This window comes from Cupressus sempervirens, chromosome 4 (assembly GCF_028749045.1).
Source record: "Cupressus sempervirens isolate cs-2001-9-10 chromosome 4, ASM2874904v1, whole genome shotgun sequence".
Taxonomy (NCBI): Eukaryota; Viridiplantae; Streptophyta; class Pinopsida; order Cupressales; family Cupressaceae; genus Cupressus; species Cupressus sempervirens.
In genome coordinates, this window is record NC_143121.1 from 886,229,587 (window position 1) to 886,254,955 (window position 25,369).

The 25,369-nt window shown below is 36.9% G+C and overlaps 2 protein-coding genes across 2 annotated transcripts in view; both read right to left on the reverse strand.

The window, feature by feature from the left end:
* Nucleotides 1-2,562: 2,562 nt before the first annotated feature.
* Nucleotides 2,563-3,215, reverse strand: LOC149564233 (SUPPRESSOR OF ABI3-5-like). The gene is made up of 2 exons (XM_089827303.1): nucleotides 3,085-3,215; nucleotides 2,563-2,991 (listed from the first exon to the last, which is right to left on the reverse strand). The coding sequence occupies exons 1-2, from the start codon at nucleotides 3,193-3,195 to the stop codon at nucleotides 2,803-2,805; spliced, it is 300 nt and encodes a 99-aa protein (XP_089683429.1). The 5' UTR covers nucleotides 3,196-3,215; the 3' UTR covers nucleotides 2,563-2,802.
* A 61-nt stretch (nucleotides 3,216-3,276) lies between these two features.
* The window catches only part of LOC149564234 (SUPPRESSOR OF ABI3-5-like), a 28,800-nt gene continuing 6,707 nt past the window's right edge, over nucleotides 3,277-25,369 (reverse strand). Inside the window, exons 4-14 of the mRNA XM_089827301.1 lie at nucleotides 12,695-13,481; nucleotides 12,482-12,553; nucleotides 12,300-12,392; nucleotides 12,124-12,203; nucleotides 11,629-11,788; nucleotides 5,572-5,659; nucleotides 5,380-5,471; nucleotides 5,118-5,186; nucleotides 4,826-5,005; nucleotides 4,349-4,577; nucleotides 3,277-4,184 (exon numbers count right to left, since the gene is read on the reverse strand). Of these exons, the coding sequence (XP_089683427.1) occupies nucleotides 3,277-4,184; nucleotides 4,349-4,577; nucleotides 4,826-5,005; nucleotides 5,118-5,186; nucleotides 5,380-5,471; nucleotides 5,572-5,659; nucleotides 11,629-11,788; nucleotides 12,124-12,203; nucleotides 12,300-12,392; nucleotides 12,482-12,553; nucleotides 12,695-13,481 (2,758 nt within the window). The remainder of the gene's footprint in view (nucleotides 4,185-4,348; nucleotides 4,578-4,825; nucleotides 5,006-5,117; nucleotides 5,187-5,379; nucleotides 5,472-5,571; nucleotides 5,660-11,628; nucleotides 11,789-12,123; nucleotides 12,204-12,299; nucleotides 12,393-12,481; nucleotides 12,554-12,694; nucleotides 13,482-25,369) is intronic.

The following is a 25,369-nucleotide window of genomic DNA, read 5'->3' on the forward strand; positions in this document are numbered from 1 at the left end:
ATAGTAGATATGGACGTGTAGATGGTGAGGTGGAGAGAGTTGCTAAATATTTGAATGGTGTGATGACTTCCATTCAAGATGAAACAAGTCTAGTTAAGATGGATACTATTACAGAGGCTTATCAATTTGCATTTAAGTCAGAGGATAAGTTGAACAAAAGACATAAACAAAGGAAAAGAAATAGAGGTGGTAGATTTCAAAGAGGAAAAGGTAGATCCTATGGAGAAAGTGGCAAGTCTAATCAAAATAAAACAAATCATGACAAAGGCCAATCTTAAGGAAAAGGAGAAAATATATATCAAGGTAGAGGTGGTTATCAGAAAGGTGGTTACAATCAAGATAAAAGAGATGATAGAAATTGGTTCAAAGGCACTTGTTAAGTGTGGTGAAGAAGGGCAAAGATCTTTTGAATGTTCAAATGGAGATAACAAAACTAGCATCGGTAGTTGAAAAGCATTGGCAAGAGAGGAAGCGCTTGATCCTACTTAATATGCTTGTACCGGGATATGCAATAATCAAAATATCACTTAAGGGCATTGAGTAAATAGTTAGTTTCATCTCATTTTGAGATTCTCCCACCTTAGACTATGTCACAAACTTAGTCATTAAGGGCGATTCTCATAATACTACCATTGCCCTGACTTTAGACACCTAGTTGGAAAATAGGTTACAACCTTAATAAGTCTAGGGACTCCTTCCCCTTTTTGACTCATATCAAGCTCTTCATTGCTCCCGGAGGCAAATGGTGTTGCAGATTCATTCGCTAACAAAGGTAGACTCCTAGGACGTGACGAGTCGGTGTCATGGGGTTCAGAAGTGATGGCGTATCCCCTAATAAATGTCTTTTCTTGCGGATTCTCCTTTTTGATGCTCTCGAGGTGGCTCATGGTTTTCTTTTTCCTTTCTTAGCTTTCTTTGGCAATGTGTAGTCCTTTTCTATTAACTAGTGTCGTCAAGATGGTTGCGGTTGAATTTTCAGCTCATTTTTATAAACTATCATTCTGCTCATTTTTTATGAATTGTGTGTTTTGGACCACTTCTTATGGCTTTAGCTGTCCATGTACAGCCCATTGCTACCATATTATTTCTCAGCATTAATATTTTTATCACCTATCATGTGTCCTGCTCGATAGCTCAGTGCTTTTTGGTGTTTTCAACTCTGCTATATTTTTCAGGTCTGTGGGGCAAGTATTTGTGAATATGGGTTCTCTCATTGGTTTGCTTTGTGTCATATTGATGTGGTTTTTGTTTTGTTTCAATGCAACTAGTAGATCCCATTTTTGGTACATTCCCTTGTGCACACTACAATCTTGGTTGTAGTGTAATTTGGCATGTGGTTGCTTTTAATTCTCTTTTTTCTGTCCTTACCGAGGGTTGTTTCAATCATGCATCCGGCTTTTGTTTCTCAATTTTGAAATATGGTTACAACAGTATGTATTGCTAATGTAGTTTGAAAGAGCAATATGGCACTTCACAAATGTTCACGTGGAGCTAAAGCAAAAAGCTATTTATCTCCTTTAGCACAAGCCTCTGCTATTTAGTTGTGTTAGTCAACTTAGGGGGTTTCCTCCTCTATTGTTGTATTTCTGTTGTGCTCTCTCCCTTCATTTTGGATCTTCATGTCTTCTAATTGTGCTATTTCTTATATTACATATCAATGTTTTTTATATCTAAGCGTACGCACTACAAATGAAAGAAAAGAATTTACTTCAGGCTAGGTGTGGCAATTTTTCATCCTCCTCCAATTGAAGAGGTATCAAGTTGCAATATGCCTGTTTATACCAAGCTGCAAATATTTTAAATATAACCTCGAAAGAAATGTTAATATTCATATAAAACAATCATCAAACAACCTTACTTTTATGATATTCACATAAAATTCTGTTTATTGAAAAGTTAATTTCATTTGCTTAATGATTATTTGATTTGTTTAATAAAGTTATTTTAGTTTAGTTTTATATAATAAAGTACTAATTGTTTACCCTCAAGTATCTTATTTAAAAAATTATCTTTCATTACTTTAAAATTGTTTAAAATATTAACATGCTCCCTTCACTCTTACCTGCCAGTGCAGAACGCCTGACGGAACTTTCTTATTATTATTTCTATAATGAAGGTAGTTGGATCTTCAAGGTGGAAATGCTCTGACAAGAAAGGCCCAAGTAATAAATTGTCACGATTCAGTCTGTATAATAACAGACAACCATGCAAAACATTCTTCTCACCATGAACAACAATTCCACCATATCCTCCACTCCACTACGCATTAGTTCCATCAGTATGAAACCAAGTGGTAACAGAATCCTGGTGTCTCCACAAACAGTTGCTAATATCTTTCAGCCATTCTTAGACTAGTTCACAAGAAGAAACACTGCCTAATCGACAAATCTCAGTGAGTAGATTTACTGACAGACTTGATTTTCATCTCCTAATTTGTTACAAAATCATCAATGCATTTGTGAACCAGCTATTTGAGAGAAATTAGAAGACCATGCACAATAAGCTACACTACTATTTATTCCTCAACCACATACAGAGCTTTTGCAATGAAACAGATAGACAGGATCCCAAATAATTGTTCCGCATTTTGATGTAGACTCGTTATCTGATACGTACAATAGGTAGCCTGAGGCAAGGGAACTTAACACGTCGCACATTATCATGGTTAGCAAAGCTAAATAAATTACAAAATTGCTCTGATGATTATAAGATTAGCGAGCATTAGCAAATATACAGACTTCAAGAGAGGGGTACCATCAAGAAACATTAGAAAAGCAACTTAGAAATATATCCAAAGAAAATCTATAACCGAGCAATTTTGTGAAATCTGCCTAGAGCCTTCTTATGTACAACTGTTGCATAACTATCTCCAGGGTGAGTCTCGGACCAAGAATCAATCTTGCGTTGTACCTGAATACCAAGATCAGTTCTTCCTTCTGTAGCCCGAGCCTGCACTGGCTCTAGAATACCAGTTTTATCTTTACCAAGACCCTACAGAAACAGCAAGAGAATATCTTAGCAACCATGCTCAATTTCACACGTTTAGGCTTTAATCAATCATTAAACAGAAAATTGAACACTCACGGAGCTTTCTTGCCAGTCCATATTTCGCAGCATTCTATTCCCAATATTCTCTTCGTCAATAGCATTCTCACTAGTAATAACTTCAAAGGTTTGTCCTACCATCTCTGCCATTGCTCCCTGTGGTAAACAATGCACTCAGAAAGTGTCTTGAGCTTTTTCTCTGAGCTCAATATCACCAGGGCCAGATGACCCTTACAGGCTTCTCTCTGCAACTCTATCTCTGTAAACAGTTTGAGGAGTTTCCGAAAATCTTCGTTTTGTTCCAGACGTTGATGTATATGAACCAAGAGCTGACGCATCTGTTTTGAATGACCTTGCAACCAAGGTAGTTTCTGGGACGGATGCCCTCGTAACCACCATTGAGGCTTCAGAAGACTGTGGGTAACTATAATCTGACATCTTCATTACCCTATTAGATTCTCTTATCACCCCCATTATTTTTCCACCAGAACTATTACTGACAGCCACGTGTCTTGTTTTCATTGAACAGTCAGAGGTGTTGTTACTCACACCACAAGGGATTTCTATTTCGGAGCTTCTGGAAGCTGGCCCATCTAAGTCATTTTCCTTTGCTTTTATTGCTTCGGACCTTGATTTTAATGTGCTCCCAATTTGAGTTGACATTTCTAAACTGACACCTGTAGCACCTTTATATTTTTTATCAGCAGACATCAAGGAAGAAACGACTGATGATGCATCATCCAGAACAACACGAGGAGCTTGACGCTCATGTTGTCGCTGCTTCCACTTTGTTGTTACATTACTAATTTTCTTCTTGCTGGCAAGCAAAGTGTATTTTGATGCTAACCGTATTTCCTTTTCTTTTTCTTTCAATCTTTCTTTTTCTTGCTTAGCAGCAGCCTGAGCGGCAGCCTCAGCAGCCTCTGGTAAGGATGATCTCTTATCTGAAGCTTCCGAGTTTGTAGTGACTTTAAGAGCAGGAGCTGAAATTATCACCTTCGGCTGAGACACACCCTCTGCAACTTTATCTTTATTAGAGCCGAAATTGGGATTAGCAGACTGATCTACACAAGGAGTATATTGCTGTGTTTCTTGGTCATAAGAATACCACATACCACTATTACCATCATAATAAAGCCCTGCAAATTATACCACATATCCTTAGGAAAAACATTCTTCATCCAAAATCAGCAACACCAGTTTGTACTCGAGCGTCTAAGATGTTGTAGATCACAAGACTGAACAGCAAAGGGGTCACATTTCACAAGGAACGTTAACATAAGTAAGCCCGTATATGAATTACCTGTATGGCCATCATAATAGAATCCTGAAGCAGCATCGTAATAATAACCAGAGGCTTCATCCCAGACAAAACCAGAGTGTAGAGCTGTGCCTAATTCAGTAGTAGTAGAAGCATTCTGCACTGCAGAGCTTCCACCCACATCTGTTGTATCAGATTTGTCAACACCACGTGAGTTTGTTTGACCTTGATCCACGTTAAATTCCTTTGGAGCCCATCCCACGGCATCATACTGTGAAAAATTGACACATACAAAGTCATAAAATTGCAAAATCGACAAGCTAATAAGCTAAGCATTATGTGTATAGTAACATGAGACTTCAATTGAACCAAGTTCCTAATGAAAAGGATAAATATAGAATGAAGTTACTCATATCATGCCCATATTAGAAATTTACAGTGACAAAATTTATTATTAGCATCTAAGGTTGAAAATTTCAGCACATAAGATATCATAATAATGTAACAATAAGATCAAACCTGTTGTGCAAATGTAGCAGCTTCAATTGCTGCAGCTGCAAGGTTATTAGCTTGAGTGGGTGCATCAGTAGCCAAAGATGGACCAAGAATGTTTTTTGCATATTGTACTCTCAATACTTGCCCATTTTTTTCAAGAACCACACCATCCGTATGCTCCAGAGCCTTGGTTGCCTCCTCTACCTGAAAGGCGTGTTCCCCATCATTAAATGTGACGGCTGAGATGATTTTTTCTTTTTTTTCTTTTTAAATCGACACTTCTTATACACAAGTATTTATAAGAATAAAACTCTACCGAATGGAAGTGTACAAATGCAAATCCCCGTGAAACATGAGTGAATTTGTCACGAACGAGACGAAGATCCTGCACAAGTAAATACGAATTTTTCCATATGATATTTTTCTGGGAACAGAAATACACAAAGTCCAATAACTTGGTTCTAAAAAATAATAACAGTAGTATATGTAGGCTGTACTTGGCAGACATCCATTTTATCTGTAGTATATACTGTGTCCACCATGCAATGTATATTCTTTCAAATTAGTCAACGTTATACCTTGATTGGAGCATGTTTAGAAAACTCGTAGCGTAATGTTTCTTCATCAACATGTTCATCTAGCCCTCGAACCACTAATACATGAGTTGGTGCTGTAAAATAATGCCCCTTTTTATCAGAATTCTAAACCAAAAATCTATAAATGTGCCATCACATTAAGTTCAACTGAATAAAGAAAACAGACACCAATACCAGGTTCAGAAGCTCTCTTTAACGTTGAAGGTGTGTTAAAAGCAACTGCATGTGAAGGGGTGGAGTCTTCATTTCGGCTTTCATTGCACTGTAAGTCATATAGAAGTGCATATAAGGGTTTGTTTGGGACAATTAGCACAATCTTTATATGACATTTTTTACCATAATCAGCAAAAGCTTTTTGTGCATGACATAACAGGTGAATTATCTGAATTTATATTACATAATATAATAATAACCATAAATGGAAAACTCACTCGGCAAAAACTGGCCAAGCCCAAAAAAAAACTCAAACAAAAATTGCTCAGTTTTTTAGAAAACTTGTGAACCTTAAAAACAGCTTATAGGTTCAATTAAGTACATTTTTTTTGCAAAATTCAATGAGAAGATGCATCCAATGAGTTAATTAATGAGAAAACAAAAGACGAGCAGAGTTTAGATATATATAGATGCAAAGTGGGTACAAAATCGCATTCTCGTGCAGAATGGTGATGGCAAGAAGCAAAATAGTAAATAGTTTCTATAAAACTAAAAGTAAATACATCATTGCAGTCAGTTTCTATAAAACTAGTAGTAAATACATCATAGTACATAGTTTCATAGTTTCTATAACCTAGAAGTAAATACATCATAGCAAGACAGTCCACTGAATTTGAGCAATTTTGGCCTGCTAGAAAGTAATGCTTGTCTTGGGTGCGAGCAAGTGATTGAGCTAAGTCTGTCAAGACTCAAGAATATAGAATTGAAACCAAGTGATTTCTGAAAGAATCATTAGAAAATCCTTGTTTCAGCTTTAAGTTTACCTCAAATAGTCAGTACAAGTTGTGAGAGAACACTGCTGAAGGCTTGCGGAATCCTAAAATTTTGAGACCACAAAAATCTAGAATCTACATTTTAACTCCTATGAAGCCGAAACTTATCTCAAACATCTTGACAGTATTTATACAAATATAACTTAAAGTACAACTTATACTAAAATGTTATATTTGTAAAAATCCTCTTCAACTCTAGTAAAAAATGAGAGGTAGAAGTAGAGGTTCTAGTCCTAGAAATTTGTAAAGGGCATTGACTTTGCATCCTTGCTTAGTATGTGTCTAACTCAATCTATGGCTCGTCCTCCATCCTAGATATAGCCCTGCCTCTAGCTTCTCCTAGCACTAGCAATGACTACAAATTCAACTCAACGTTATCCAATGTGAAACTAAATCCGCCATCCTCTTCCATAGCCTACCTCTCCAAATCATTGATAACATCTTTTGTAAAAACCACCACCAATCCACCTCAAATCCATAGAAATCAGTTCGGAAGTGTTTGGAGTACAAGCTTGTTGGAAGACTATTTTCCCCCTATCAGCGAAAACAAGTGAAGAAATGAGAAATAAATTAATTCGGGATGTTTTTGCCTTTAACTACTGTTATAAAACTACGATCTGTTGATGGAGTTTTGTTCGAGTACAACATGCAGAACCAAATACTTAATGTTTCGAGGAGAAACACCAAACACTCAATCCCCTCTTGATATAAGGTCATCTCTCATGCTAAGCTTGCGATGTATGATCATGAAATGACTTCAAGGTTCCTTATATTGTGGATACTCACGTATGAAATAATGTGATTTGTTGGTTATCACAACAAGACTTGCGCTGTTCATTCAATGGATATCAACTCTTGCACCTCTAAAGATTTGGCTCTATGATTTGTCGATTATCACAATAGGACTTGCGCTATCCATTCAATGGATATCAACTCTTACACCTCTAAAGATTTGGCTCTACGATGAGTAATGCAAATATAGTTCAACTTTCCACTTCAACCCCAACTTAAACTTCCAACCTCTATTTCTACTTCTACTTCTACTACGAATGCAAGGAATCATGGATGGTGAGCACCCACCTAATGCAAGCTTCTAAGGAACACACAAATGATTTTCACATCAATGTCCTCTCTCCAATCCCATCATCTAGATGCAAACCAAAGATCGAACATCAATTGAAGTTCAGCATTTTCATCGACTAACCACACAAGGCACCCTTACCATCAACAAGAGGCTAGCGGCCTGGATTTGTTCGAGCCAAAAAAGTAAACAGATAGAATAAGAAAACCATGCAACACTCTAAGGCAATATTAAGTAATCCACCACGAAGAACCAACAATGAATTATCTTACTTTGAAAGCATCATAGCAACAATTTGATCAAGTCTCTCCCTTAGCTACCCTACTCTACTCTAGCTCTTTACTACCTCCAATCTCTAAGCTAACCTAAAAGTTCCTCCCCTAAGACTAATAATTTACAAATGAAAAAGCCTTGACCTTTTATAGTAGTCCCAATACAACAAAGGGCCAAGATTGATTCAAGATCAAGGCCAAAATTTCTTCTCACAAACCCTAATTAGGGTTGCCAAATTTACAACCAATTACATAGAAGCACCAATTAATGGACCAATAAGAAAATGACAGATTTTCAAACCAATGGAGAAAAAAAGGACACTTGGCACAATGTGATTGATTGTGCTTGAAATTAAAATTTTCTGATTGAAGAAGACGAACAATTGCCACATCATCCTTCGGAATTTCCTCATGGAAATGACTTGAATCACTTGCAACTTCATGAACCCATGAACTTGATCATTCTTGATTCTCGTTGAACATGTCCTCATGTAGTTGGATTCTCAGTGCTTCCCTAGATTTCTTCTAATCTCAAGCTGAATTTGCGGGTTGATAGCTTGAACATAAACCCTTCCTTCTCACTCAAGTCCTCGAGATTGAGCCATCTCCTTGTAGTATCTTGCTAGAAGTTTTGAGGCTTTGATCATCACCGTGCCCTCTAGGTTCCTTCTCCTTGGCGTGACCATGAAGGGTATGCGCACCAACAACGCTTTGATTTTCCAAGACTTTCCTAGAATGAATTTCCATCCCACCCTTTTCTCCTTCTTGAATTCACCTTACAAAACAAAGGAGAAAGTAGTTTGTGAAAAATTTGAAAAATAAAATCACATCAATAAACAAGATTCATCCCATTTTTCATTTAAATTCATTTCTCTTGCAACTCTACCCATTCAATTTGGCTTGAAGTAATTCAAGTTTCACTTTTAGATCATCCAAAGTTGGGCATCTTAGTGGTGATAACGCCCAGATTTTCACTTTTAGGAGGCAAAATGCTTCCCCTTTGAATGGTTTTAGCACTTGGTAGTAGATGGGAAGGGACGAGGGGAATTTCAAAAGATATGAAATTTCCACAAGAGGGGAGATTTCAAAAAATCCAAAATTTCCCCAAGACTTGGTGTTCTTATTCTAATGCCTTAGAGGATGGCAAACTTGGGTGACTAAATGTGGAGAAATTTGGGAAGATGTGAAATTTCCACTGAAGGGAAAATCCTTTGGAAAATTATCAATTTCTTCTCGTCATCATTCTAATATTGCAATGCTTGAGTTGCCACCAAATAGAAGGCCCAAGTCTTGAGATTTTTTGGGAGAATGGCGAGGGGGGAGATTTCAAAAGATCTGAAATTTCCATCAAAAAGAAAGATTTTGAAATCCTTTCATAAAAAGAGATTTTGGGAAGAAACGTGGAGGGAGGAGATTTCAGAACATCTGAAATTTCCACCAAGGGGAGATTTCGAAAGACGCGTAATTTCCACCAAGAATTGGTTCTCTCACAAACTTCGTCTCATTTTCCAACATAGAAACCCATCTCTCCTAAACCAAAAGATTTCACTTTCCACTTGGACTTGGACCATGAGAATTTCCCTCAGTGACATCAAAATACTTGTACAAATCCGAGATAAAAATTGCATCCCAACAAGCCAAAATTGCTCAAACTCACCCCAAACTTGGAGACTTGAAAAAATGTTGCCAACCAAAACTGCCTAAGACAAAGACTCCTACTTGCTAAGATAAAAAAGGGGGTTCCCATTTGCAATGGGGCAATGGTGTGAAAACCACAAAACACGACCGAGTTTGGCAAGTATTCAGCCAATTTTTACTAAAAGTTCCAAGAGTTTTTGGTGCCAATAAAAGTCTAAAAACTCGCTAGGCCAGGCAACTCGACCAGTACTCTACCAATAGTACATCTATGATAATAAATGTCTATAACTACCATATAGATATAGCACGATCTAAATTTTGGTAACTACAACACAAATCTTTATTTTAGCACTCACCACAAAAAATCCATTACTTCAAAGAGAATTCACTCGAGTTGAAATGATTTACGCCTAGAACAAACTAGAGTAAAACTGAACAAAAAGATACTTCTTAAATATCAAGAGAACCTGAAAAATGTTTCTTGCACTATTGTATTAAAGAAAGAAATAATCTACTGATTAGAAGTTTATTGGGGCTATTAAGTTATCATATTACATCTATTGGTGAGTATATTGTTTATTATTAGTGTTAATATTATGTATTAGTAATGAGTTTGTATGTTTGTTGTTGAAAGCTTCTCAGGGTCTTAATTGGATTGAGAAGTTTGTATGGGAAAACAATGATTTACAAGAAGATGCAATCAATGAAAAATCTATCCTAAAAAATAATATATCATTTTATTTTTTCCTCCAACCATGGGATATTCTGGAGTTTTGTAAGTCGTAGCCTATTCAACAATCTATCTAAGAAAATTGAACATCCCAATTGTGTAAATGTTGGAGTCAATAATGAAGTGTGAAGAACAGTATGGATACATTATGACCAAGAGTAAAGAGTTTTGGTGGCCTGCTTTGTGAAAAATGGAGAATGAATGATGGTAGATCAAAATTTGAAAAACCAAATGCATTATTGGTTTTTGAAATACTGTCTGCTCACAAAAGTGTGGGATGGATTTTTTGAAAAGATCGTGTCCAAGAAAAAAAGAGGTGGCTTGAGGAAGGGGTTTATTTTTCTTGTTGCTATGTGGGTAAATTCCAAATTATGTTCTTGGCTGTATTTCAATTGTCTATGTTATTAATTTAATATTGCATGCATATTGACACTGAATTCCAACTTATGAATGCATATTGAACATTGAGCTTGACTATTAAAATGTTATATGTTCAGGTTCTATGATATTTAAATGGCGTGCTTTGTCCATATTTTCATATGAATGAAATGAATATATGCAAATTTTCCTATATATTTTAAATTTAACCTACATTTACATACCCTTGCCGTCCCCAAACTAAGCAAAACAATTGTTGTCCTGGAAACTTAACCCCCTGTCCCCTGCCATCCCATCTCAGAAACTTGGGATGATGCTCATGTTAAATGGGTCTAATAGTACACTTCTGGATAAGCCCCATTGCAATTCACAACTAAGACATCAATTAATGCAATCAATATGATGTGCTTCATTGTGTGCTTCTGGTAAGTTAAAAGATTGTGTTCAAACCCAATCCAATGCTCCTTCCTTTGTTCAGACCGATGTCATAAGGTGGGCGAAGGTGGGAGGACTACCAGGATGTTGGTATTATTATATCACATCTATAGGTTAGTATAGTACTAAGTAAACAAACATGTAAATAATACTGTGTTCAAAAATGGTTTTGTCTGAGGGATTAGTCTGCAGCTCAATTATCAAGAAATTCTCCGAAGGGAGCTTATTGGTTTGGGAAGTTTGTGTGGGAAACGATTGCTTTCTATGTGTATGCATTAATTTATAGTCTACCCAGAAGAAGAATGTATCATTTTATTTCTGTCCACAAAGTTAGTATTTTAATCATTAATGATGTTATTGTCACCTTCATATTGGATAAAAATTAAAAGGAATGATAAAGCTCTACACGTTGTATTCAAGAAACTTATTGTGTCTCTGTCTAAGTGGACCTATGATTTTTAACCATGCACTTACTGTATCCGTTATCTAAGCCAAATGGTTATTTTGAAACTTAACAAGATCAGCGAACAAAAAATAGTTTATATGGCTCCCATATAACTGGCTAACACAAACTGAATAATTTTCAATGCTAAAAGTCGCACCAAATTAAAAGTCAAACAAGAAAAAAATTAACATTCAATATTAACTTAGTCAAGATTCTGTAACTGATTGCAAAACACTGAATATACTAAATTATATTCTAAAACTGACCTGAAAACATGAGACACGGCGGGCAAAGTTTAGACATCCGCATATGGCACACGTCCAATCGACAGCCGGAGTTGCACCTTTAGAACTTCCCTGCATTGATTCATTCACAGAATTTACCTGTCCTCCTTGAGTTGCTCCTAAACCTCCAGTTGGCTTGCTGCTGTGATCCATAAAAAGAAAATCTGGTTAGCAATAACCTCCAGTCAAACAGTATAATGTGCTTGATACTATAAGTTCTCAAGAAAGATGAAACCATCGTCTCAGCTATCACAAGGCTGCAAAAGCACACAAGTGTACAAATCACTTAAGAATCAAAATATTTCCTTCATATAACCATTCTACATAAATTATGTGTTCAAGAACTATTGAAGCAATTTCTGTAAACATGACCCTCATTGCCAATTATTATCTTGTCTACGGCAAAGCTACCAAAGCTATTGTACATAGGAAGGACATGCTCTGTCAAGTAAACTGATACGGTGATACTACACTAACCTATACTCAAAGAAAAGGTGTCGTCCATCCACTACCAAACCCTCTTCACCAATTTCATCCATCATCTTTTGAGCTGCTTCCTGTCAAAATCAAACAGAGATGACTTACCATCTACTCTATGTATAAGTATGTATCTTTTTCAATAAAGATATCAAGCAATAAGAAAAGTAACTTACAATAGTCAAAAAATCTATGAAGGCAAATCCACGAGATAAGCCTGAATTCCTCTCTTTGATGATACGTACATGACGCAAGGGGCCCCAAGCAGCCTGGATTTGCAAGATTGAATCATGGTCCATGAAGACAACTTACTCTATCTAATGGCCAAAATGCACAAGTTAAAAGGATGAAAGCTTACCATAGCTTGACATAAATCATCCTCCATTGTTTTCTGAGCTAAGCCTTTAACAACAAGTGTTGCAGACGGTGCCTGCATGAAGACAAATTGATCAAACAGATATGAGTTAAAACATATCTTAGCGCACCAATCCTCCAATAGCATTAAAATTTATGTAAATCGGTGCGTACGAGGTAAATTTCAAACTTAGCGAGGGATAGAATGTGTGTTTACCACAGGTACACGGTTATTTTTACTCTTCTCATCACAGTGCTTCTGCTTCTCATTTTTACTGTTTTGGACAAGAGCCTCATTGCTGCCTTCTTTGCGGGATTTTTTGTGGCTGCGCCCCTTTGGAGATTGTGACCGTGACATTGAATGATCACCATGGCTCTGTGACCGTTCTCGCCATCTCTTCTCAACACTTCTGTCATGATCCCTACTTCTGCTTCTCTTTTCATGCTCACTATGCCTATTGTGCCAAGCATGGTCTCTCTTCCTCTTACCGTTTCCAGTATAATAATCAGGGTGCCTGGAAAGTTCATGATCAGAGTGTCTAGAAAGATCATAATCAACATGCCTGTTAAGTTCAATATCTCCTTTATGCCTGTTCTCTCTCTTTGGTTGCAAGATGTCAGATCGTCGGTCAAACTCAAAATCATCCCTATCAAAACTGTCCCTATTATATCCACCATATCGCTCAATCCTTTCAAAAGCATAACCTCGAAATGGATCAGAATCAGAGTAGGCATCAATTCCTCTAAAGTTGTCGACTTCAGGAAATCTATCTATACTACGAAGTCTGTCAATATAGCCAGCTCTTGGATGCCTTTGTGTTTCCCTGATTAAAGAAATCTCCTCCTCTAAAGTTCTTCTGGCCTGAGGCCAAATTCCATGAACTGATGTGTGTGGTAGCCGTTCCCTTTCTAGTAAAAGTTCTCTTTCTATGGGTGATCTTGAATAGAGAACATCTCGTGGAAGGCCTTCATCTACATAACCTCTACCAAATTGTCTACTCACCCTGTAAATAAAAGACAGAAATTATGGCCATATCACAATAATCAAAGCTTAAATCTAAAAATAATCATTTTTCCTGCTTTATTCAATAGATTTCTTGTGTCCGGATTAAGTAAATGGAAACTCCAAAGAATAATAGGGGCAAAGTACTATATTTTACTAACAACTTCATTTCAATCAATATTTGTGTACATTAATGTACCAGTTATATTTGAAGGAGTCCCTTGTAAACATAAAACCTTTCATATCTGAGCAAAAAGAACAAGACAGTTACCCTATACTTAGTGTATAGATATATCATCCAACATGTTCTTATTTTTTCCTAATATATCAAAATTGCATGTAAACATGGTTATAGATGCAAATAGCAATAACATTTTTTCAGTAAATGTATAGTATACACTTGGGACCCAGTACATTTGCACTGTTGAAGATTGTAGCTGCAATATGGATGTGAATCACTGGTTTATGAAATAGAAATATGACCATTCTGACCATTATGGTCATCTTCAGTTGAAAAAGACATTTGTAATAATATTTGAGATGATTTTTAGAGACACGTGTCATGCAAAGAGGCATGCAAATGGAAATATGAAAAGTTGTATATTTGGAAATTGAAGAGACCTTCAATTGTGTAATGAAGAATCTTTTTTCTTTATGTATACTGTATCAAGCGAAAAAAATTGTACTTGATTGTTTTTATTATCAATCAAAGAGATTTTTCTGGTGTGGCTGGGTTTTTCCCTTCAAGCTGAAGGGTTTTCCCAGGGTAATTTCTTGTGTCGTTTGTACAAAAAAAATTATGTTTATTTATTGCTGTTTATCATTTCTAGGCAAATCTTTAACATGGTATCAGAGCCTAGTTGATAACAGCTCATGAGGGAATGTTGACGTATGTAGGTTCAAAAGAAATATATTTTGTCTGTGCTGAATCACCTTATACTTATCTGCGATGATGGTTTGCTTATTTATTTGATTCTGTTTGCAAGTGATCAGCAGTTGTTTCTCCATTCTATCTCTTACCTTAATTTGCTTCCTTCTAAGCTGGGTGATGGCATACCTGAATAAGTTTTATTTTGCAAGCATGTGTGCTTCGCAACTAAATAGAAGATTGAGTTTGTGGTGCTCTAAAATCTGCTATTTAGGCTATTGAAATATTTTGTAAAATAGAATCAACGACATTCCCGTGAGACTAACCTCTGAAATAAATTCTCTGGATGTCAGACGCCTTTAGATCAGCTGTATTTGAAGGGTGTTTTATCTGGAGCACAGAAAGTGTTCCAGAATTTACAAGAGCAAAGACATTTAAGTACAGAAATACTGATGTCTGATGTGGCACATTTGTTGTTTTCAAAAGCAATGGTACAACTCTCAGAAAGTTCCTGCCTGCTGCATCTGGAATGAGATTATGATATATCACCTCTGCCTTAGATGTAAATTATGTAAGCAGCAGAACTGTAAAGAGGAACGAGTCAAGACGCAGCCTTCACAAGCTATTGGTGTGTCTCAGGCAAGTCTGTCGTCTGTTTTGATTCAGGTTATAAAGATAAGAAAGGATATCAAATCAATTCTAAAGTAAAGATGGATCGAAGAAACTGACTTTGGAGAAAGAAGTCATTGGAAATGACAATTTTTACAGTGGATCACACAGATACATTACCAGTAAAAAGAGCATGTGAAGAACAGTTATTGAATTATCGGCAATCCTTTTTTTTTTATTCACTGTTTTCTCTCTCACCAAATTATTACACTCGAACTGGAAATGTTGGAGATAGACGACATTTTCATTGTCAGTTTCTCACTCTTTCAAACCGCTCCCTCAAGGCCAGAGACTGCAACCCAGCTGCAAGGTTATTGTCAACAGACGGACGAACAAGCATCTTCCTCAAATAGCTGTCACATATAGTGCAGAGTCGCAGACAATTCGCAGGAAGTTTTTTTGAAGTAGAAAGGATGTTGGAGATGGAACAGATGAAGTTGACCAATCGTGGAGGAGCTACATAAGTTTGGTAAATTACTATATCGTTCTTGATATTATTTCTGCTCTGCCAAGAACCTTCATGAATTCTTCTTGCGAGTTTATGACATGGCGCCACAATTCTTGGCAGCATGTATGTTGAGTCTCAATTGGTTGTGTTAATGAAGTCGTAGTCAGTTACCTTCCATAAATGGACAGTGTTAACCAACAAACACCTGTCAGTCTGTACACCTCTTTAACAGAGAATGGAAAAAGTAACCATTAGTTTCATAGAAGAAAAGAAGGAAATGTTGCAAAGCTTACCATTTTTTTTTTTTTATGATAGTCTTGAGGATACCTGGACTATGGTTCAAACTGGAGCTGATATAATGTGTCATTGGAGAGCCAGCTGAAGAATCACATAGAAACTTTGCTGAAGGAACTGAGATGCATTTGTTATTGGGCTTATGAATATTGGATGAAGATTTGATAGGTTGTGTTACATACTACGTCAACAACAGGAATTGTAGTTTGTATCCTTCTTGCTATGCTACGTCATTTAGAGACCTGTGTTATCTGTGTTAAATGACAGCCTAAATTGGAGCTCTGAATGTTTAACGGGTACAACTTGTCTATATAAAAGAGATAAGTATCCTATTTTTTTATATAACTAGAAATGGTATACGCTTTTGCATTGATCTCTCTGATTGATGACTTTATGAGTTATTATTAATCTCTCTTGATTGGAGGATGGATCAGAAAGCAATGGGATGATGAGAGTTTATGCAAATTGTTTGCATTCTTGGACTAAATTGAAGATGCAAATATTATTAGAGAAAGATCATATACAGGAATTGATATTCAGAGGGAGACTATTTGGATTCAAAGAGAGGTTGCATCTAATTATTTGCAAACATATGTGACGTTATAACTAGTAAAGCTCTCTGGAATCAGCTATCTTATTATTTTAGTCAAAGTTCTCCCTACTAAGAGGGATTCTTACATGTTGTTAATGCATTATTCTCTAGGAGAATTCTGAGGTCAACGCCCTCATTCCACCCTCTGCGAGTAGGTATGGTGGACCACCCTCTACAAGTAGGCATGGTGAAAATGCATTCTTCTATAAGAGAAGTCTGAGGTAACAGCCTTCGTTACATCCTTCGCAAGTAGGTATGGTGGACCACCCCGTGCGAGTAGCCATGGTGGAAATGCATTCTTCTCTGGGATAAGTCTAAGGTTAAAGCCCTCATTCCGCCTTCTCCGAGTAGGCATAGTGGAAGTCATGTGTGTGACTCCATGATGATAATCTTATGCTCTATGATGAATTATCTTATGCTAAGACAACATGTTTTATGTGATTAACATCATTGGTTGCCTCTGTGTCTATCATACTAAAGATATCTCCCTTGCTAAGAGGATTGAAGATTGTAGCTGAGATAGAAATCTTTATCTCTGATTTATGAAATAAATATATCACTATTATGAACATTATGGTCATCTTTAACTAAAGAAGACATGTTGTTACATCCCAATTTTTGACCTAACTTGAAATATAGCCATTGAGGTTCGCACGAAGTCAGTTAGTAGTTTAATTTGTTATAATTTGGCGAAATGGTAAGATAGTTAGTCATTGTGATTTCAAATGAAGATGACAGGTTAGTTGATCATTAATCACGAATTCATGGAATTAAGAAGATGGTTAACCATTGTGATTATTTAAATGATTTATTATGATGATAATATAATTTAATGGTGGATAATTTCCTTGTAGGGAGCATGTCAGTGGGGTGGAAGCATTGTCAAAAAAGAATTAAGCAGGAGCATCACCATCACTGAAGAGTTGAGTAGAGGACCTAGCGACTTGAAACAGAATACATCTGCGGGACCTGCATGAGTTATTTAATAAATAATTTAATTAAAATAATTGAGTTAGAACATAAAACATATCTTAAAGGATTTTAATTTATCTTTCGTCATATTGTTTTTAATAATTATTTATATATGTGCATTTAAATATAAAAAAGATTTGGCATCATTATAATTTAATAATTTAATAAAGTGATGTTTATAAGTATTTGAGTTATAATAAGATTAGAATTATTATAATATTCGAATTACAACCTTCCAACTTTATTCTTTTCAATTTAATATTCTTTGCTTTTAAATGATAACATTTGGCTTGATTAATCGATTAATATTTGGCAATTCTAATTGTCTTTCCAACTTCTCTTCAACTCCTTATTCTTTTTCCTCTTTATTTCTTTTTCGTATATTATTGTATTTATGATGCATTTGAAGTCTTCTTGTAACTGAAGGGAACCGTAGAGTCAAGCTTGCTCTATATTTTTGAGTCTCATATTCGTATCGCAAGACATCTTCTTTCTTTCTCATTGCTAGCGATGGCTCTCTCTAAGTAATTGAGATTATACCGAATGAAATCACTGCACCTCATTATTCTTCTCTTCCACGTTCTCTGCTGCGGAAAACAGAATCATTAAGTCTGCATAACCAAAGCATTCAAGGATATGTTCGTGGAGCCAAACAAGAGTTCTATCGAACCAACTAATGCCTTTTACGTTTTTCTTATTACTGAGTTTGTTGAAATTACATGTCTCCATGATTATTACCTTAATGCTAAGTTTGAAGAATCACGTAACTCCATAGCGTATAATCTTCTTAAAAGCTGAGTTGTGAAACGCACATTTTCAATTGTGTATAATGCAAAGTCTATCAGTTTCATATGGAGTTCAAGAGTCGAATGCATATGCCATAGTATCATGTTTGCATTTTATTCCATAAATCGCACCATTCATACCAGTTGAGTATTAATGCATAGAATTCATGATGAAGAACTATATTTACTTCAGACTGAGTTCCAAGTAATAGCATTTAGATCATAACGTATGGAATCTGATAAACTTTGAGGTTACCTTAACATATCAATCAGGTGTAATAAATATCTTAGATTCAGAATTAAAAACATAAATGTGTATGTGTGTGTGTGTGTATCTATCTGATCATATCACAAAGAGAAGGAAATGAAATCAAGTAATTAAACACCAAGGAGTTCAACAGCAATGATGCATGTTAGAGTGAAGAGGTGTAAAGCAAAATCCAAGGAAATAAGCTCGTGAGCACCTAGGAATCACTGGCTTAATGACCTGAATGGTGAGGAGGTGTAGAGAGTCTGCACAAAGAATTCACGTGATTCTTGCTAAGTCCAATCTGATGCTTGTTTAATCTTTCTTTTCTCTCATTTCTCGTTGTTGTACCAGAAGTTAGTGCTTTGTCTTATATGTTTACCTTAATGATAGTTTGTGACAATACAATGCTAATTTTATTGTGAGTGCATCAGATTTTGTTATTGTCATGTTACGTAGGGTTGTTTAAACAATTTCCAACACCAGGTAAAGCATTGTAATTCTTGATTGTTTTCATTGAGTGTAATATCTATTTTTCCATCTATACAAAATGATAGGTCAGAGAATGAATCAATTATGTTCCAACTCTTTTCTTTTCTGATTGGATATCCATCCTTAGTCAGCTAGGCATAATAGTTGAGGACTATATATATTCTAGTTGTTGGTTTCCTGAAGTACATAAGAGATCAATCTTCGAGAATCCTTGAGAATGCATCATTTATGAATTCAAATAGTAATGTTTAAAAACCTGATTGTTTAAGTGAATCAACATCAATACACATGCTATTACAATTTTCTGAACAAATTTAGAATACTATTAGCACCAAGAAATTCACCGGCAGAGAAGCCATGAAACTGGTGAAGAGGTGGAGTTAATCTGCAAGGATGTGGAAGAGAAATCAATTATGATTAAATTAATTAAACATTCAATTTTGAAATCTTTAAAGAACATAATTATGTAATCACAAAGTGTGAAATGTTGGATGTGTATAATCTTCTCGAATAATTGACAAAGCAATCTACTCTGAGAATTCCAAATACCTGGAACTCACCCGGCTGTGTAGCCAAGGAGATGGGTGATGAGGTGAGAGAGGAATCATTAATAATATGAATCAGTATCAGATATGACATAACAACATTTATCACTTTTAATAAATTAACAGCGCATGCATATTCCTATTATTGTGATCTCTTGTTGCCAAGTCATATGGTGTGTTACATACCAGAATGCCCAATGGATGGCAAGATGATCCCTGTCTATTTCGAGTAGGGAGGGCCTTTCTCGTTAGAGATCATGTGGGGATAAGTTGTAGTCCGAGGTTGGATGGTTAAGCCCCTAACAATATTTCACCTCTCCATAAGTTACCGGATGTGCATCGGACAAAGATAAGTCATACATTCAATTGGTTGTCAAAAAAAAGGTATTATCACTTTTATTTAGGCGGTAAGATTAAATTGAGTTATTTCATTGTTACCATTATTTTACACCTAGATGCAAGAAATAGATTTAAGGATTGTTTTCATTTAAATGAATAACAAATATAAGTATATTTTCTAATCTTGAGTTACTATCACAGTTAAGTAATCGGAAGAAAAAGAATCTGAAGCCTTAATTGATTGAGTGATAGCTAGAACCCTAAATGATACAGCGGTATCAGAAGCCCTAATTGAATTTGTGGTAGCGGAAGCCCTAAGCATACAGCGGTTTCAAAAGCCCTAATTGACTCTGTGGGTTTCAGAAGCCCTAATTGACTCCGTGGTAGTGGAAGCCCTAAGTGATATATAGCCATATTAGAAGCCCAAAATGAAACGATGATAAACGATGCCCTAATTGATACAGTGGTAAGTGATGCCCTAATTTTAAATATAGTGGTATTTAATTGTAATCATCATTTGATTATGAGATAGTGGTTTTTAGATGGTAGTCGTCTTGTGAAATTGTTATAGTGAACTAACCCAGGTGGTTGCAAAAGCATCCCTAAATTGATTTAGATCTCAGTCATCCGAGGTATGTGGTTTTCAATTTCTGTAGTAATTTCATTTGTTGATATTTCAAGTTTTTAGTTAAGGAATTTTGTCTAATTGATTTTAACGGTAAATCATATTCACATGCACATGAATGATATAACTGTCTTCCTATGAAAGGAAGTAATAACTGTACTCTTTGAGTATTCTAGATGTTGATTTAGACTCGAGAAAACCAAATGTTACATATATAATAATACTTGAGATGATATTTAGAAACATGTGTCATTCGAAGAGGCATTGCGTATGGAAATATGAAGAATTGTACATTTGGCAATTAAAGAGACCTTCAAGTGTGTGATGCAGAGTCTCTCTATTCTTTATATATACTGTATCAACCGAAAAACATTGCACCTAATCAGATTTTTCTGGTGTGGCTAAGTTTTTCCCTTCAAGCTAAAGGGTTTTCCCAAGATAATTTCTTGTGTCGTTTGTGCCTATTTTTTATGTTTTTTTTATTGTTGTTTATCATTTCTAGGCAAATCTTTAACATGCACTACATTGAAAAAAGCTTTAAAATACCCACATATCTAGAAAAACTAGACAAAATTATCTCTCTTGATTGCATGACAAATCAGGAAGCAATGGGATGATGAGAGTTTATGCAAATTGTTTGCATTCTTGGACTAAATTGATGATGCATATATTAAAAGAGAAAGATCATATACAAGAAAATGATAATTAACAGGAGACTATTGAGATTCAAAGGAAAGCTACATCTAGTTATTTGCAAACTTATGTGATGGAATAACTGCTAAAGTTCTCTGAAATCAACTATCTTATCATGGTAATCAAAGTTGTCCCTACTAAGAGGGATTCTTACATGTTAATACATTATTCTCTTGGAGAAATCAGAGGTGAAAGCCCTCGTTCCACCCTCTACAAGTAGGTATGGGTGACCACCCTCTACAAGTAGGCATGGTAAAAATGATTCTTCTCTGGGGTGAAAGCCTTCATTCCACCCTAGTGGACCAATCTCTGCAAATAAGCATAGTGGAAATGCATTCTTCTCTGAGAGAAGTCTAAGGTGAATGCTCTCACTCCACCCTCTACGAGTAGGTATGGTGGGTCACCCTCTGCGAGTAGGCATAGTGGAAGTCATGTGTGACTCCATGATAATAATCTTATGCTCTAAGATCAATTATGCCATGCTGAGATAACATGTTTTATGTTATTAACATCTTTGGTTGCATCTATGTGTCTGTCATACTAAAGATCTCTCTCTTGCTAAGAGAAAGTGTTGAAGATTATAGCTGCAATAGATATCTTTACCTCTGATTTATGAAATAGAATATGACAATTATGGTCATCTTAAGCTGAAGAAGACATTTGTAATAACATTTGGGATAATATTTAGAAACATGTCTCATGCGAAGAAATATAAAGAGTTGCATATTTGGAAAATAAGGAGACCTTCAATTGTGTAATAAAGAATCTATCTATTCTTTATTTATAGAGTATCTATTACGAGGTAATTGGTAAATACTTGCTTGTTATTAACAGAGACCGAAAGGTCAATTTATACAAAAGAATGAGACGATGTTTCCTTAGGAAACGATCGTAAAGAATAGAAACATTCTATTCCAGAGAAAGCAAAAAACGAAAGCAAACTAAAGCTAAAGATATTTACAAGATAACCATTAACTAATAATAGACGTCTTATCTATTATTGTAATACCCTCCCTTAATGGTTAATCTATCTAACACACCAAGCTGTCCTCGGAATTTAACAAACTTATCAGGACCAAGAGGCTTGGTGAGAATGTTTGTAATCTGATCTGTGGTAGGAACATACTGCAGATCTATAGCCCCGTCTTCAACCAGCTGTCGTATGTAATGACAATGAACATCCACATGCTTGGTTCGTTCATGGAAGACTGGATTCCGTGCTAACTTGATAACGCCTTCGTTATCAACAAACAGAGTAGTCGATCCTGCTAGTGACATCTGCATATCCCCAAGCATCCGACGAAGCCAAACAGCTTCACATCTTGCCTTAACAGTCCCTCTGTAGAAGAGAGAGAAATTGCCTGCTGCTTCTTGCTGGTCCATGTGACTGCATCGGATCCCAAACTGAACACATATCCAGATGTTGACTTTTTATCATCAACAGAGCTTGCCCAATCTGAATCTGTGAACCCACTGAATTTAGGATTAGAACTCCGAGAATACAAAAGTCCATAATTAGAAGTGCCCTTCACATAATGAAGCACACGCTTTGCTGTCATCCAATGATCAACCTTAGGAGTTGTCATAAAGCGTGAAATATAGCTGACTGCGAAGCTGATATCAGGCCTAGTAGCAAATAGGTAGATGAGGCTGCCTACTATTTGCCTATATGTAGTATCATCAACGGAAGGAGAATCAGACTTGGCTGATAACTTGAGACCTTTCTCCATAGGTGTAGATGCAGGTTTGCAATCCTGCATTCGGAATTTGTCTAACAAGGCCCTAGCATAATTGGACTGAGAGATAAATATACCAAAAGACTGTTGCCAAACTTCAACACCTAAGCAATAATGCATGAGCCCAAGGTCAGTCATATCAAAAGACTGGCATAAGTGTTGTTTGATTCCCTGAATCAAAGAATCCAAACTGCCAGTGATGATCATATCATCCACATAGATAACCACAAGGATGATGTCACTATCAGTAGTCTTGATGTACAGATTTGAGTCTGAAGAACTCCTCTTGAAGCCTTGATCACTGAGGTACATATCAATCTTGATGTACCATGCCCGAGGGGCCTACTTCAAACTATAGAGAGCTTTTACCAATCTGAGAACCTGATGGTCTTTACCAGCAACCTTGAAACCAGGAGGCTGCGTCATGTAGACCTCTTCATGGAGATCACCATTCAGGAAAGCACTCTTTACGTCCATTTGATGGACCTTTCAGCCAAACTGTGCTGCCATGGCTAGGACTAATCTGATGGTGCTCATCTTTGCAGTAGAAGCAAAGGTCTACTCATAATCAATGCCCTGACGCTGAGAAAAGCCCTTTGCCACTAAACGAGCTTTGTACTTATCCAAAGTACCATCTAATTTGTATTTGATTTTGTAGACCCATTTGCAGCTAATGGGTTTCTTCCCTAGGGGAAGATCAAAAAGGACCCAAGTGTTGTTCTTCAGCAGGCTCTGGTGTTCAGATTGCATGGCCTGTTCCCACTCTTCCTTTAGCCTCGAAATATGTTTGAGGTTCAAACACACTGTGAATGTTGGCCATAAGAGAAAAGTTAACAGAATCTGTAGTTTTGCTCTTTTTCCGAGCAGTTCTCCCATTAATGAGCTCATCATCATGAAGATCAGCAAGTGTCTTAGCCCACCACTTAGGCCGGAGAGGAGAATGACCAACAGTAGTACTAGGAGATGCTTGATCAGCAGGATCCTGATCAGAAGAATCTAGATCAAACTCAGGTGAAGCATCTTCAAAACGCGGTGATCCTGCAGGAGAAGCCGGAGATGTCTGTACAGGTATCATTGGCAGGACTGGATCTGTATGAGCTGCTGGAGCCCTCCCATCAGGTGGACGTAATGGAAGCCGAACTCCCAAATCATGAACCTGCATAGGCTGGTCTGCTGGATCAGGAACAGGAGAAACAAGCATGAATGGTCCTTGCTGCTCATCAAAGACTACATCGCGACTGTATATGAGACGAGATGTCTCAACATCAATAAGGCGGTAGGCTTTGTGAAGACTGCTATATCCAGCAAGCATCAGTTTCTGACTCTTGGCATCCAACTTGGTGCGTGAAGCATCAGGGATCCAAACAAAAGCAAGAGAGCCAAAAACCTTCAAGTGACTGATTCTGGGCTTGCGACTTGACCAGGCCTCTTCCGAAGTTTTACCTTTGACCGCCATTGTGGGTGACTGGTTCAACAGATAAACTGCAGTGTTAACTGCTTCTGCCCAAAAACGCTTCGGAACATGTCTGTGTTCGAGCATGGAACGAGCCATCTCGGTGATTGTCCTGTTCCGACGTTCAACTATACTGTTTTGTTGTGGCGTGTGGGGTGTGGTGAACTGGCGTTGGATGCCATGTGTATCCAAGAAGCTAGAGAAAACATTAGAACAAAATTCCCCCCCATTGTCTGATCTAAGAGTAATAATAGATTTCTCAGACTCTTTTTCAACTAAGGGTTTAAACTTCTGAAATACAGTAAATGCATCGGATTTCTTTTTAAGGAAATACACCCACATTTTTCTACTGAAATCATCTACAAACAACAGAAAATACATGTACCCAAGAACAGAAGGAGTGGCCATAGGGCCGCAGATATCAGCATGAACAAGCTGAAGTACTTGAGAAGCTCGCCGAGAATCGCCACTGGGGAAAGGTGTGCGATGTTGCTTCCCAGCCTGACATGCGTCACAAACTCCAAGGTGTTGGGTTTGAATCTCTGGCAAACCAAGAACAAGCTCATCCCGAGCAAGTTGTGAGAGATAATGCACATTTAAGTGCCCATATCGCTGATGCGAAAGTGTGCTGATAGAAGATCGCCGAGCAGCCATAGCTAAGTCCTGAGAATCACCAGATTCAATAAGTCTGAAAAGACCATGATCCTCAAGACCAACTGCAACAGTAGACTTAGTCACCCGATCAGTGATGGTGCACTGATGTGAACTGAAGGTGACTGCCAAGTGTGGAGAATGTCGCAGCAACTGACTGACCGAGAGTAGATTTAGTTCCATCCCTGGAACGTAGTACACATCAAGGAATATGAGCTTCCTCCCAACAGACTGAATTTGAATGTTGCCTTTACCAACAACCGTGTACTCTTCTCCACCACCAAAGATAACAGAATCTAAATAAGGCTGGTAGTCAGTAAACCAGTCTCTGCGATAAGTGAAATGTCGAGAGGCACCTGAATCAATGTACCAGGCAGATGACTGCACATGATCTGCGGGTCTTTTAGCCATGAAGACGTAAAAGGCAAATTTCGCCTGCTCAGTGTGTTCTGCACTATTCGCTTTGGGTTGCGAACCTAA

What these genes read in the sequence shown, in the direction of transcription:
- LOC149564233 (XM_089827303.1), bottom strand. Translation starts at nt 3,195, where the DNA reads ATGGCAGAGATGGTAGGACAAACCTTTGAAGTTATTACTAGTGAGAAT. An exon ending in TGGACTGGCAAGAAAGCTCC is followed by an intron (nt 2,992 to 3,084) that starts GTGAGTGTTCAA and finishes CTGTTTCTGTAG; the next exon opens with GGTCTTGGTAAAGATAAAAC.